This window comes from Dreissena polymorpha, chromosome 1 (assembly GCF_020536995.1).
Source record: "Dreissena polymorpha isolate Duluth1 chromosome 1, UMN_Dpol_1.0, whole genome shotgun sequence".
Lineage (NCBI taxonomy): Eukaryota > Metazoa > Mollusca > Bivalvia > Myida > Dreissenidae > Dreissena > Dreissena polymorpha.
In genome coordinates, this window is record NC_068355.1 from 180,425,550 (window position 1) to 180,441,585 (window position 16,036).

General features: G+C 33.6%; 1 protein-coding gene and 1 long non-coding RNA gene across 2 annotated transcripts; one reads left to right on the forward strand and one right to left on the reverse strand.

Moving 5' to 3' along the window:
• Positions 1-1,642: 1,642 nt before the first annotated feature.
• LOC127864688 (uncharacterized) lies at positions 1,643-15,733 on the forward strand. The gene is made up of 11 exons (XM_052404590.1): positions 1,643-1,802; positions 2,029-2,085; positions 2,395-2,520; positions 2,907-2,996; positions 3,308-3,585; positions 3,911-4,024; positions 4,307-4,381; positions 9,865-9,945; positions 10,392-10,445; positions 14,560-14,734; positions 14,974-15,733. Exons 1-11 carry the CDS (start codon positions 1,643-1,645, stop codon positions 15,063-15,065), a joined length of 1,302 nt encoding a protein of 433 aa, XP_052260550.1. The 3' UTR covers positions 15,066-15,733.
• LOC127864047 (uncharacterized) lies at positions 10,987-13,821 on the reverse strand. Its single transcript, XR_008041404.1, has 3 exons — positions 13,607-13,821; positions 13,290-13,397; positions 10,987-11,124 (listed from the first exon to the last, which is right to left on the reverse strand). It is a non-coding gene; the product is annotated as an uncharacterized LOC127864047 (long non-coding RNA).
• Positions 15,734-16,036: the final 303 nt, after the last annotated feature.

Below are 16,036 nucleotides of genomic sequence, written 5' to 3' on the forward strand. Positions count from 1 at the left end.
ATTATGTGATGTAACAGTTTTAAAACGGCGTTTATATGTACGTTTTAACAACATAAACCCATTTAAAGACGCAAAATCAAAATTTTACTCACTTAAACATGTATTGGAAGATATTGGGTATCTCAGTACATATACATGCGATTTACAATCAACAAAAATCACCAGCCGTTAATACAGGGCATCAATCGTGATTAAGCTAGAGAATTTGCTAGTTATGGAGAATATCTATACTATTGCTTATATATGACGATAATTTATATATATACATTCATACATTATGTTTCATAAATATTATTAACATCTGGTATTGTAGTATGTCAATGCTTTTTTAATTATCTTTATGTGTAGTGTAAGCATGGGAGTGTAATATGTCCCGCGATTTTTTACGGTTTTGTCAAATATTTATTAATTTATATAAAATGTATAGAACAATTATTATACATATATTTAAATTTAAATAAAAGTTAAGAAGAACATGTGTCGAAAAGTGCAAAATAGGCAATATCTTTAATTCTGAAATCGAAAATGACTGTACAGTCGAATTCTCCAGCATGTAAATGTATGTACGATGTAAATCTTAATTTAGTTTTAAGGTTCATTTTAAATTTCTGCAACGATATCTATTCATACGACACACAAACACTATCTTTAAATGATGAGTGCTTTGGTTAATGTAGGAAAATATGTACGAAATATCTTCGTCACAATCGGCTCGGGCGCTAAGTTGTCTTTGCTGCATTTTACGTAATTCGTGTTCACTGTATAATTTTTCTTGTCTTTTTTGTGTTATTGTAACATATTTTATCAATATATTACAATTAAACACGTAAAAAAAAATCGTATAATCTCGCTTTAATGTTAAACATCCAATGTGTACAAGAAATGCATACAATCACTTATAATCAATACATATAGCAGACATATAAATCAATCTATTTGTTGTCGTCACGTATTGTTTCATAAAATTCAATCACATTTATTCTGGATCAAGTTAGAGTTCTGGTCCTTTCATGTAACAACAACAAAAACAAATGTCGCAGAGATGTGTTAACTAGAGAGATATGTGTGGTAAATTCATTTACACCGGGCTAAGTTCATTGATAGTAATAACGATGAAGACCAACTATGTAAACATTCATATAGACGTCTAATTCAGATATTAATTATTTTTATACTATTTAGTATATGAAATAATCATTATTGTAACGATTGTCAATCTCTTTCATGCGCGAAAAACCCCAGTTTGCCTACCAGTTGCGGAGTGTAACCTTAGCTTGTTACGTCACTCCTTATTTGTCGATTTGTTTTGCATAGTTATTTATAAAACTGTTATAATAAACTGTTATAATAATTACAAATGTAAAGAATTTGATGTTGTAATGTAAAGGGATACGGTTCTTAATCGTTTAAACTAATTTTAATTGAAATGCTTTTGATTGGTTCAAATTCAATCGGACATTGCTCGGTTATTTAGCAGATTTGCCGGAGAAAAACGAGTGTTGCGATTGGGCCAAATACACATGTGATTTGCTGATTTAGGCCTTGCGATTGGTCCAAGCCAACACGTGACATAGGCGCCATTGCGTATTTGAACCGTGAAGTAAATAAACAAAGTCAAAGGTTAGAGTTATCAACATTCACGATGTACGCCATTCTTTACTGGGAGGATTCGACGTTTACCGTCATTTCTCTTGGAACGATTATTTCGCCAAGGAAGGAAATCAACGAGTATGTCCTAGGCGAAACTGTGAAAGCTAAATTTGGAGGCAAGGTTTACAGCGCCCAGATCTACGAGATATCCGGTGAGATTAAAAAATCAACTCGCAAAACATTGCCTCTTTTCGATGTCTTATGTTATTAAGCAAAACACGTTAAAATCTATTTAAGCAATTACTTTACTCTGTTCTTCTTTAAACCCTACCTTTTCGGGTATAAGCCTTTCATAAGGCATACAAAAACAGTTTATACAATCACATAGTTGTTCTGTTTGTAATTCTTTGCAACACAAAACTTTTCGCCACATTTTAGATGACAGAGCAATGCTGAACAAGAAGCTCAAGGACGGGATGAAAATTGATTTCCAAAGTAAGATTTTGCTTTTATTTTAATCGTATCGTTCCCCAAACAGTAATAAACATTATTAGTAGGCAGACTTATTATATGAAATGCTGAAATTATGAAACTGACAGTCACCGAGTATTTACTCACATGTTAAAGTTGAAATTTGATCAGAAAAAAGTGGCGTTATGATATTCTTCATTTGAATAAATACTTATTAAACGAATTATGTGCATACATATTTATTGACTTAGTGATTGATAAAGCAAGCTGTTACTTAGTGATTGATAAAGCAAGCTGCATTACACATACCCTGATTCTACAAAAATTATATAGGACTACATCTAGAGGACCCCTCCAGTTCTGCAGTTCCCAGTGGACCGGCCATTACTGAAGTTTCCAGTGGACTGACCATTACTGCGGTTACCAGTGAATCAAAGAAAGGCCATAAATCTTCAGATGGTAATGCAGTGGTTTTCATTTACATTGCTATTTCATTTGCGTATATCTAATAACATTAAATTCCATTACCTTTTGAAATAATACATGCGTTCATTTGTTCAATAACAACAGATGAATTATTGCTACAAGTTTGGATTGGAGATGGTTGCAGAGGTTTTTTTCAGAGCATAAATAAAGATTGGGTTGTTGGTTTTATAAATAAGCATTTCATAGATCATGAATTACCTGACCATTCAGGCCATTTAATTGTAAGAAAAAAAATCAAACTAATGTAGACAAAGATGATAATGTCAATTCAACAATAGCAAACCCAGTTCTTTAAAGAAGCATATACACAGAAAAGACATTTATTCTCAAATAGTAACAATTAAAGTGTTTTTTCGCAGACCTGGATAAGCCAAAGACAGTAAGAAAGAGGAGGATCACAGCGCAAGAGCAGTCTGTCTTAGAAGTGAACCCATCGGGAGACCCTCTTGGTAACTTATATTGAATATTGCTCATTTTTTATCAAACCACATTGTTTTACAGTCATCTGAATAGTGCTCAAGAAAATGTAAATCAAGGTACTGATTTTGCCTCACTGGAAAAGTAGAGATTTTGGTGCATTAATGGTTTACCATTGTAATCAGCAATGCAGAAAAGAATCAGGCTAGTTTTGTAAAATAGCATATGTTGGCTTGCACTTTGTTAAACCAACGTTTACTCATACAGATTTAGGGTTGACTTTTTTTTATAGTTGTATAAAAAATGATTTTTTTCAGTTGAACAAGCAATGCACATTCTGAAGAAACGGAGGGAAATGGAGAAGACAGCTATGGAGACACCCACAGCTTCAGTCTTCGAGACATCCACAGTTTCCTCCTTAGAAACAGCTTCACACGGTGCAATTTCGAGGGTAACACCAACAGTATCCAACTTCCAGTCACCCACTTTTTCAGCTTTTCATGGACCAACACAGCTTCAGTCACCTACACTTTTAACGTCTCTCTTCCAGACAAACATGGTTACACCGGACCGAATTCCAGTGAGAATTTCAGGGCGACTCAAAGTCAGTGGCAGGCTGATGTAAGGCACATTTTTTTAAATCTGTTTACTGTACTCATGATTTCCAAAAGGCAAACCATTGTATAAACATGATGTTATAATTATGTGATTATTGTTTTTAAATCTATGTGAAGTATTATTACTATAAACAAACACATGTAAATGTGAATATATTTGTATCGAGCTATGCTGCAACAGTGTATCTCAAAGGCAGACACATTCTACCAAAAAATCTTCTTAAAGCTCTCATTGATAAAGATATAAAAATTGTTATACAAAAATATTTTATTTAGCTTGCTTTTTTTTTGTTATGAGTTTTTTTGTCATAAATAGCACCGTTGACTAGTTCCAGGAGCCACTAATGAATGACTATGGATTTCTGCCTATGGGTCCTACAACACCAGTCAGATGTAATGAATCATACTTGTCCATGTTAAACAGCCCATTGGAAACTGAACAGGTACAATTGATCAAATGGGAAATTTGTTTTGCATCTTTCACATTCTAATCAAATACAATAAAAGAATCTTTGTAGTTTGTGGGGATTTAAGTAAATGTACATACATGTTACAAGCTTGTGGAGCCCTTTCTAAAGCAATTGTAGCCTTAACATTGAAACATCATGACATGTGTATGTCAGAGTGTTAGTCACAAAGCTGTAGTAACAAAAGAACATGTTGATATATGTCATTAAGTGTTATTACTAATGATTATAAAACTTTGTTGTTTTTTTTCTTTTTAGACTAAGTCAGGGTGCCAGAAATGTGCTGACGCGCTTGAAAAGCTGGAAAACAGACTTCTAGAGTTGGAAGCAGAGGTAACAGTAGGAAATTCACTATTCTTAGTATCAGTAGCATAATATCCATCAGCAGCCAATTGTATAAACAATTTAACCACAAGGTTACCGCAAAATCGTGGTTACCGCTGTGGTTACCGCGTCTCGGCGGTTTGTATAAAAAACGACGTTGACGTTAACCACCCTATTACTGCGGTTATTTTTAACCCACCTCTACGAGCTGGGTTAGATGCTGGTTACCACACGGACTACTGACCAACATGGCGGACGTTCTCTATTTTAGACACAGACAACAGCGACGGTTTCGACGAATTGACTTACAAACGAATGGACTTGATGACGACGAACTGCGCCGAAGGTATAGGTTTTCTGCCCAGAGCCTAGACAGACTTGTCGACCTCTTGGACCCTATTTTACGACGACAGACACGACGAAACAGGTCTCTGTCAACACGACAGCAGTTACTTATAACTCTTCGATTCTTGGCTACTGGGAATTTTCTTCAGGTTATCGGCGACACCTTCGGCGTTGACATAGCTACTGTTTCTCGGGTTATTACCGCTGTCGTTGACGCTATTTTCGGACTGAAGGACCGTTTCATTAAATTTCCGACCAGCGACGAAGACCGACGCCGAGCGACTAATGACTTCTTCCGGGTTCGGGGATTCCCTTCCGTCATTGGTTGTATAGACGGAACCCACATCCGTCTTCTTTCACCCGGGCAGCCCGACGAAGCAGCGTACGTCAACAGGAAACATTATCATTCGATCAACGTACAGGCAACTTGTGACAGAAACGGTAAGCCTATTTGTGTTATTGATCTCCAGGAAAAACTGCATTAATTTTTAAATCCATGGCATTTTATCCAAAACACGTAATTCATATTTCATTATTTCAATGATGTTCACAATGCAAGTATTTCGTCTTAAGATATTAAACAATACATCATAAAACGAAATAATCGCATCATACTTTATTAAATTTAAACATAAATTATTGCTGTCCATGTGCACATCCACGTTTATTTAACTCCGTTATCTTTCCTATAAAAATGCGACCGTATCTGCGACTTAACGTGTGAAAACTAGCTAAATCCACTCAGTTTTCTCTGAATGCATAATACATGTACTACACAGTTCGTGTACATTGTAATTTTTGACAATGAGGTTCCCTACGGGGTAACTCTTGCAAAAGCTTTTTTACCCATATGTAAAATGTTTAAATATTGAAAGCTGCGCTTTAGTTTGATAGTTTGTTATTTTATTATTATTGGAGGTAAATTTATACACGATGTTTATATTGCAAATGTGTATTAAGTAATACAATGTCTACTTAAAAATTGAATTATAATTCATTTGATGTATGCAACAAATAATATTTAAATTAGGAAAAAAATATTCATTGAAAATTGTAATAACTTTTTTTGTCTTTGAACAAGATTTTTTTTTTCAATCCCAAGAGAAAGAAATTAAACATTTTATAAGTTTTATCACTGTAAAATTTTAGCCCAGTATCTAATCTGTTTTACAAACATGTTAATGAGAAATATTACATCATAAATGAACACAGATTATTATTGGTCACAGACAAGTGCATGTAAAGCAATATAATCATTGAGTTTTGTATGTTTTAAGAACACAAATAATTAAATTTATGTTGATAGAAATATAAACTTAATTATTTGTTTTCTAAAAGAATACTAACATTTAAGACTGCTTCAAAGCTGCCTATCATTAAAACATCATTTAATTAATAATAGTTTTGTTATTCCTTTTTGTTATTTATCTGAAGATAAATCTCTAAAAATAGTTCATCTATTGTGAATCAAATGCAGTAATAGTAGAACATCCATTAAATTTCACAATAGATTTCAATGTTCAAAAGTCTTAAGTTACATATTTACAAATTGCAAATCAAATACATTATACATGTAATCATTATTAATTATTAAAATATTGTTAATTTTGTTATCTGTTAATTATTTAAAATTAAAATTCACATTAAATTCCTTAGCATAATGTTACAAAATAACAATCCTGAGATTCCTAGTTCAATGATAATTAAGTATGATACACTGAATAAAATGTTTAGCTCATTTTTTTAAAACCATTTTATTTAGGGAACTTTACAAGCTTGTTATAATTAGTATTTAATTATTAATTTCAAATAATTATGGCAATTTTCAGATAAGAATGAAGCCTGCAAAGGTTACCAGGATAGTGTTGTTGTGCGCTGTACTGCACAACATGAGACGGATGTGGGGGGAACCGAACCCGGATGTTCAAGACGACCTTGACGAACAACCAGACATACAGAACTTTGACGGACCCATGGACGGACGTGGTGTGAGAAATAGACTGATTGAACAGTATTTTGTTTGATGTTTAAGTGTTTTCCATTATGTTTTTTTGTTATAATAAGTTCAATTTTAAAATATCAGATACATTTGCTATTCTTGTTTACATTTTAATGCCTTTTTTTTCTTTGTGTTTATTAATTTTATAAATAAACAGTGCAATTTATGTGCAATCCAAGCTTTGCATTGTTTCTAAACAATAACACATTTGTAAAGGAAAATGAAATATTTATTGCAATTAACATTGTGAAAATACATTAACATATTCAGTAAAATAAATAATATTGTATTAACTGTTGTTGTTATTAACAAATCAATGAACGAAAGAAACAGATTCAACAGTAAAATAACATTAACAAGAATAATTTTTTATTTTTTTTTTAATTTAGCAATGAGAAAGTCTGCAAGACGGGCCACTTTCCTAAAACATTCTGCCCCCGCCCTGCTCATCTCTGATTGGCTTTCCAGGGCCTCTAGTTGGGCATCTTTGAGAGTCCTTAAAGAACAATGTTAAAAAATATGTCCAAAAGAAAAAAGTTAAAAAAGTGTGTCACTAAGAACAAGTAATTGGTAGTACATTTTAATGTACAATTTTTTTTATGAAATTGAAGGTTAAAAAAAAACATGATAATATCAAGCATTTACATTTCATGAACTTGCCAATTAAAAAAATAATCTAACAAAAAGAATAGTCTTGATTTATCAATAAATATAGTACTCAAGTTTACATATTCCAATTAATACCTCTTTCTGCTTCTGTCACTGGCTGTTGAGGCTGATGGAACAGATGTTGCTAGAATTGAACAACAAATATTCGAATATATTATTATTTTAAGTTATTTAACTGAATAAAAGAGGGAAAAAAGAAGAAAATGTGGTGGTTGTGGTGGTGGTGTACGTGGTAGTAGTAGTTGTAAAAGTAGTAGTTTCGTAAGTATATATTAGTAGTAGCAGTAGAAGTAGTATTAGTACTTAGCATAAGAAGTAGCAGTGGTTGTAGAAGTAGTAGCACTAGAAGTAACACTAGCATAGTAGTGGTAGTGTTAGCACTTGTAATGTTAGTGGTACTGCTATAAGTATTTGTAATAGTAGCATTACATTTCATAATGTATACAATTCATTTCAATAAATACTATTGGCACTGTTAAAATTTACAAATAAAAAAATAATTATTTCGTACATAGAATCTATTACTTTATAGAATTTTAGTTATTTTGATGAAAGAACTTACTGGTAGTTTTTTCCTTGGTTTTCGACTTATCTGGAAATTAAATTAAACAAATCTTTATATATTATGAAAAATAAAGACAATAGTTTCCCCTCATTGGACCCATACACATTGAAACAACACGGTGTCTTTTTGGAATCGCTCATTAATAACACGGGTAAATTTTGCGAAGAATAAAATACACACATTCATATGAATAGCATGGAACTTATCAAAACCGCATTTTGAAACATATGTATGCATCAAACGTATAAGTGGTGAATATTTGTGCACCTTTGATATAATTAAAAGAAAAAACTTTTTTTATTTACACAAAGCACATGTCAAAAGCATAAAAATTGAGTTCACCCAAACATTTTTGGAACAGTCGCTGTGTAAAGTCAACGTCATTCAGTGTGTGGATGTTGAAGTGGACAGTCGAATTTCGGTGCTTGAACGTTAAAGCATTGAGCTTTTAAGTGTATGTACTTACTGTCTTCACCGGTTTCCGCCACACCGAAGGGATCTGGGATGTCCATGTCGGTAAGAAAATCCATCATGGGCAGCCCCAGGAAATTCGGCGATGGAGGAGTTACCGCTACAACGATTTGGATTTAATTTAGATTAATGCGTGAATGTGATAAGAGTGTAACTGATTTTGTTTCGAAAATAATTGGAAAGGATCTAATGTTTTAGTGACAATCATCAATGGATAATTAATAGCACAAGGTAAGAAACGAAATCGTTAAATTTATTCGATTATTTTTCATACTGGTATTGATTATATTTGGGTATCTTAAACATATTGACGTATGAAGATGAAATATCGGAAATATCTTTCATGTGTATAACGTTAATCTTAAAACAATATTGAACAAACCGATGACGGTATCTGCGTCCTCCACTATGCCGTGAAACGAGGCCGAGGTGGCGAATAGACTCGCCACCGCCTGCGAGGTTTGTGACATCTCGGGCAGTGGCGGTCCTCCCCCCGTAGCGGTAGCATGGTTTCGCTCTCTAGAAACCTCGGATTTCGCATTTTTTGTCTAAAATAAATATAGCAAATGGATACATTTCATTTTGCCTATTAAAATTCTTATATATTCTGGCATTTCTATGTGAATTGTATATCTATGAATTGTAAAAAAACAACGTGTTTTAACTAAGGCAGTCGAGGGTTCGAGCCACTCCCGGGCAAAATATATATCCCTCATTGCTTAAGTTTGTCAACAGTTGAATCACTTTCACTCGTTAAATGGAAATTCGTCTATTTTATGTAAATTTATAATAAAAGACATACTAATTCTATATTTACCATATTTCTCCACTTTTCTTTCACTTGTTGGAGAGTCCTGGGGCCGTTGCCGCAAGCATTTACCCCCGCTAATAGTTCAACCCAAATATCTCTTACTCGAGCAACCATGCCCGGACCGCCCGAGCCATAGTTCGCTCTAAGCTTATGAATGTTTGTTTTCATGAAATCCGTTATAACATCAATTTCTCTTTCGCTAAAAGCTTTAGCCCGTTTTGCAGAGTTCATTTTTTCAAAACGTCGTCTGTAAAATTGACAATTTGCGCGAAAATGACGTCATGTTTAGTATTGCATTGTTGGTAATTTTACTGCGGTATGTTTACAAATTTCAGTGGTTATGTAACCGCGCAGTAACCATCGTTTATACAAATGAAAATAAACGGTGGTAACCTAACCATGTAAATAACTGCGGTAATCAGATTACCACAGTTAATTTAAACCATCGTTTATACAATTGGCTGCAGGTGTTCATCTGCTTTCTATAATAAGATTAGCAAATCCTAAATATTCCCTTGTAAAATTACCCATGTGAAATAGTAAACTAAACAACAATAAAGTTTAATATGATTACATTACGTGTAAGTGCAGAAATTTTTACTAGATCATCAAGTTAACTGTTTTATTTTCAGATGAAAGCCATCAAGCGCAATGGGTACAAAAAGCATAACCCTATAAAACAGCCGATGGTACAAAGCCCAATCTCTGGAAATGTAAGAACTTGTAATTTTTTCTGAAAAGTTTTACAAATATTGGAATTTTGTAACTACTTTGACTGCTGTTTACTTATACTTATGAAAAATGGCACTTATGGGGTTATAGTGGCCGGTCAGGCAATCAAAAATTGTCCTTCATGTCATTGCCAATAATGCCTGATGTGGGGTTTTCATATTTTATGTCCTAATCATTTTCATGTTAATGAAAATGGAATCAGTTTTTTAACAGCATGCATCGAAATGGGTAAAATCGTAGTTAATAAACTTGAACAGAAAATATTTATTTTGTGAAGAATATTGTTTGTATTTTTACACATTTTCATATCTTTTAAATCATAATTTATGGTAAAGTTATTTTGATTTTCAACTATTTGTATTCTGTACTATTATCTTATCAGAGATTTCACTTGGTAAAATTGTCTTATGTTGGAAATTTTTTTCAGATTGTGCAGAGGGACACAGTAGCAGCCATACACGAGTCCACAGAGGTAACTGAAGTAAGTACACCAGTTTTGATCAGCCGTGGAAGTTGATGGATACAATTATTTCATAAAGTCAACTACTATTACTCTTTAGATCTTTAAGAAACGACCAATTCCTGTACGAAAATGTTTGGGCAGACTGCAACCAGATTATGTGCAGAATAAAATACACAAAATCTGTGTAGAATATGTGCAGAAAATATTTGGTGTCCATTTTAAATGAGTTGAACCAGATTTCTATTTATAGATTTTTTCAATATAAACAAAGAACGAATTCTGTACAGATTTTACGAATTATTTAAAGTAAGCAAAATATGTTCGAGGCAGAAAAAAATCTGGCAGAATTAAATCTGGGGAGAACCAAAATGTGAGAATAGAATTATGTGCAGAATAAAATCTGTTTAATATTAAATTCTGTACAGAAAATTTTCTGTACAAAAAATGTATCCAGGTAGAAAAAGCAAAATAAACAGACCATCAATAAATAACATTTTTTTTATGAAATTTTAAAATGTAAACAATAAAATGTACACAATGAAATATACTGACAGTACCCCCTATTTTTAGTCTCAATTTAAACAAGATGATTTCATTTATTTCCTGGAGTAGTCTATTTGGAGTGTCACTGCCTTGTTGAAAGAGGTGTCATCTGGCACTGTTTTGCTGTGGTCTTTGCACCACATCCAGACATAACCTATCGGAAAAAAATAAATGTTTACACATTTACATATTTGTATCATTCCCCAACAAGGGCACCGCATAACAGGTTCCAACGCTCGGCTGCGGGTGCAGTTTTGATTAAATAAAAGCTTGTCAGATATATTTTTTTTTTAGAGACCACAGTGACCTTGACATTTGACCTAGTGACCCAAAAATAAGTGTGCGTGTAGAACTCATCAAGGTGCATCTACATATGAAGTTTCAAAGTTGTAGGTGGAAGCACTTTGATTTTAGAGCAAAATGTCAAGGTTTAAGCACGTCGGAAAGGCTGACGCTGGACGGCGAGCTGGCTATGACAATACCTCAGGTTTTCTCCGAAAACAGCCGAGCTAAAAAACTGATACATGGTGAAACCAATTTATTCTAACTACTCAGTTTCAAACAGTAATGCCATACCTGTACTAAAGACATCATACATCAAGTGCCAGCCCAACAAAATTCACTTATAGCACAAACATCCAATTGAATTTCAAACCATTGTTTGATTCTAGTATTAATTAGACCCAAAGTTAAAATGCGATCCCAATAGTTTTTTGGTATTTAGTAAATGTTACTTTGACCTTGATCCGACTTAAACTGCAAACAACTAAATTTTCTACGTTTGCATTATTGTTTGAATTTGTTGGATTATTGGCTGTTGTCAACAGCATATCAACAATATGCCTGTCATATCATTAAGTTAACCAACTCAAAGTATCCTGGAATAGCTGGTTTACCAGGACCAAGTGCTTATACCAAACAGTGAAACTAATGTCAGTAAGTTGAGTAACAGACAACTCCACTACTTCATTCAGAGGATTAGGGTGAAAATGGCTGTAAAAAGGATAAAGCTAACACACAATTTGTGTCCAATACCTCCATCCAAGCTAAAGTTAACTTTTTTATGCTCCCCCAAAATTTATTTTGGGGGGAGCATATAGTCGCCGCTTCGTCTGTCCGTCCGTGTGTCCGTCTGTGCACAATTTTTGTCCGGGCTATTTCTCAGCAACTAATGACCGGAATTCAATGAAACTTTATGAGAAGCTTCACTACCAAGAGGAGATGTGTATATTATCAGCGGGTTCTGGTCGGATGATTTTTCACAGAGTTATGGCCCTTTGAAATTTTCCATTAACTGTACATATAGTGCAATTCTTTTCCGGGCTATTTCTCAGCAACTAATGACCAGAATTCAATGAAACTTAATGGGAAGCTTCACTACCAAGAGGACATGTGCATATTATCAGCGGGTTCTGGTCGGATGATTTTTCACAGAGTTATGGCCCTTTGAAATTTTCCATTAACTATACATATAGTGCAATTCCTGTCCGGGCTATTTCTCAGCAACTAATGACCGGAATTCAATGAAACTTTATGGGAAAATTCATTACCAAGAGGAGATGTGCATATTATCAGCGGGTTCTGGTCGGATGATTTTTCACAGAGTTATGGCCCTTTGAAATTTTCCATTAACTGTACATATAGTGCAATTCTTGTCCGGACTATTTCTCAGCAACTAATGACCGGAATTCAATGAAACTTTATAGGAAGCTTCACTACCAAGAGGAGATGTGCATATTATCAGCGGGTTCTGGCCGGATGATTTTTCACAGAGTTATGGCCCTTTGAAATTTTCCATTAACTGTACATATAGTGCAATTCTTGTCCGGGCTATTTCTCAGCAACTAATGACGGAATTCAATTAAACTTTATGGGAAGCTTCACTACCAAGAAGAGATGTGCATATTATCAGTGGGTTCTGGCTGGATGATTTTTCACAGAGTTATGGCCTTTTGAAATTTTCTATAAAAAAAAATTTGTCCCCCCAACTACTGTGCCCTCAAGGCGTTTCCTTTTATCTGAATATATAGTGCAATATTGTGACAAAAAAAACCTTTGGGGAGCATCACCCGTCTCCGACGGTTTCTTGTTTATTTTTAGTGACACATTTGGGCTCTGTATGCAATCCCTATCTTGGCCTCAATGCAAGGTCATCAATTGAGTCTAGGCAAACTTAAGTTATTGACCAGATATGCCCTACCCGCATTTAATAATCTCATTTTTTATCTTCTTTGAAAACCTGGTCATAAATTGAAATAAAATTCCTACCACTGTTTCATTATGTTAAATACCTAGCAAAAAAAACAAGACAAAATGTACCTTTGCAGGCAGAAATGATGACGGCATCAAGCACAGGCTTTATGTCATGCTTGTTCCCCGCCAGAACCTGACCTCTTGACCGTTCTTGTGTCTCCCTCGGATTTATGGCTGTTTAAAAATAAATGAAAGCACTTCATTCGACTTAACTAAAAAATATATTGTAAGACAGAAGTTGATCTAAATCAAAATCTGTGAACATTACTAATCAAACGTTAATAATGTATGCTTTATGATGATACAATCAATGTTTATGTCTTGAAAAGACTAATAAAAAAAGACTTTTATGAAAAAAACTTTTACTTTAATACCTTACAGACCCGGAACTAAGTTTCACCATCAGGTAAAAGGCAGCACTGCAAAACTTGCGCATTCCAAATCTTTTTATTGTGGTTGGATAATGTTCCATCAGTTGAACCATCTGGAAAATTATAATCATTTATCTTTTTTAACTTGCCTGCTAATGCAAATAAAATGAGGGTCAAAGGAAAATATTGAGCTTACCAGTACCTAAGACCCAAAGTTAAACTCAATTGATTTGTGCAGTTTGTCACTTGTGTTCAGAAGATTTCATTATAGCAATACAAGGAAGAATTACCTTGGTGTCTATGTTTTTGTATGTATAGGAACCATTTCCTAACTTGGCGTATTACCATTAAAACAAATGTTGTTGTTTTTCTTAAGATTAGCAAAAGTGCTATTATTTGAAAAAAATGTTCAAAACAAGTTTCATAAAGATTTCTTGTTTCATAAAGATTTGACATTAAATATTTCCACAACAGTGTTTACATGGTAAATGTTTGAGGCACAATGGATAAAAGGCAATCACAAAAGCTTACAATAAGAACAACCTTGTGCTCAGGTGATCTAAAAGCCTCCTTAAAAGATCTTATATATACATACATAGACTGACATCATATAGCTCACCATGATCATTTAGTGCTAAGGTGACTTAAAAAAAAAGTTCTGCTCAATAACTTGAGTTTGGATTGCGATACTGCATATATCATGTGTATGCAGATTCATTGCTTACATACAGACCTAGCATAGGAATTAGTTTAAACCTATTTATTTTAGCTCGATTGCATCGAAAGCCCAAGGCTTATATAAACGCTCTCGAGTCCGTTTCCTGGGCCTAGAACCAGTACTTGGTGTCTTTGGGGAAGATCTCAAGAACGCTCCCACGGTGGGGATCGAACCCGTGACCTCCCGGTCGCTAGGCGGACACCATATCCATTACACCACGGCGACTATGTTATCACTAATTTTTTAGAAAATAGTTTCGGAAATAATCCAATATGAAACACGGTTGCCGAAGGCGCTTGCCAAAGCCATGAGGGCAGTTTTTACAAGGCAGCAGCTGGCCGAATGCTCCTTCAAAGGAGGTATCACAACAAAAGGACTGCCTCGTCTGGGACTGCCGGTTGCAGAACGAGACACAATTATTGGTAATTAATTTATCTTAAGCAATCAATTCTACCTTGTATTAGATACACCTGTAGAAACATAATTTGTACTTTAAACTTGGTAACTTTTATATAAAAGTTTCTTAAAAAAATAAATATTTGTATTCCATGTCATTATCCCCCTGCTTTTGGCATCTCATTTAAGAAATAACTCTCAAATACTCATGCATGTATTTAATTTTGTAAATATTTGTTTTATGATATGTCGCTTATTATTTCAGATGTTATTTCCAGACACTTTGAAGTCGACAAGCCTGTTGTGGAGCAAAAGATGCGAAGTGCTTTGCACAGATTTTATTTGATGTTCAAATAAGTGAATGACCTTGTAAATCTGTAAATATGGACATGTATATATTAGAAACGCAGTGTTATTTAACTTACTCTTATTGTTGTTCTTAAACTTTCTAGTGCTTTTTGTTGTTGTTTTTAAGGCTGAGAACATATTGTCAAGGAGTGCTTTGCTATGTTTCGTATTTCCTTTTCAGTATTGTATGTCAATATAAGACTTTTTATCGTACATGTACAAATGTAAATATGGACATGTATATATTAGAAACACAGTGTTATTTAAATTACTCAAATTGTTGGTTCAATAACTTCATAGTGCTTTTTTTATTAATGTTTTTAAGGCTAACAAAATATTGTCAAGGAATGTCTTCCTATGTTTTGTATTTCCTTTTTAGTATTGTATGTCAACTTTTTATGAGACTTTTTACCTTACATGATAAATGGTCAATGTCTTTCACATTTCTGAAATATTAAGGGTTACTGATTTTATAGTAAGATTTAAGCAGGCTTTTTTTCTTCGATTCATTTTATTCAGTGATGATTCGTTTATGTTTATATATACTTTATCAGTGTTGGCTTGGTGAAAGGGGAATACATGTCTCTGTGATGATCTTTCACTCCACTGTTATATGTAAATGTGTAACTTTATATTTTAGATTCTAATAAATGTGTTTATTTATCTATTTAATTAAACTTATTGTTTTTATTTATGTGTTACCGCAGACCTTTTATATAAAAAATGTATAGGCATCAAAATGCAGTAAGAAACTTTTTTTGGAGATTTACTTTTTTAAGCGTATTAATTTGCTATAAAATGCACTCATCTGCATTAAATGATGAAAAGTACACTCGAGTGTATAATTCGCTTAAAAATGCACTTCAAATAACCCATACAGTGTATTTATATGTATGGCTTAAAATGCACTTGAGTGTATAATGCGCTTATAAAATTCACTTTTATTACTGTATTATTTGTATGACTAGAAATGCACTCGA

Excerpts from the sequence above, each read along its gene's own strand:
- LOC127864688 (XM_052404590.1), top strand. The coding sequence starts at position 1,643 with ATGTACGCCATTCTTTACTGGGAGGATTCGACGTTTACCGTCATTTCT. Across the intron at positions 2,521-2,906 it reads AGGCCATAAATCTTCAGATG|ACCTGGATAAGCCAAAGACA; the intron begins GTAATGCAGTGG and ends GTTTTTTCGCAG. Across the intron at positions 4,025-4,306 it reads GCCCATTGGAAACTGAACAG|ACTAAGTCAGGGTGCCAGAA; the intron begins GTACAATTGATC and ends TTTTCTTTTTAG.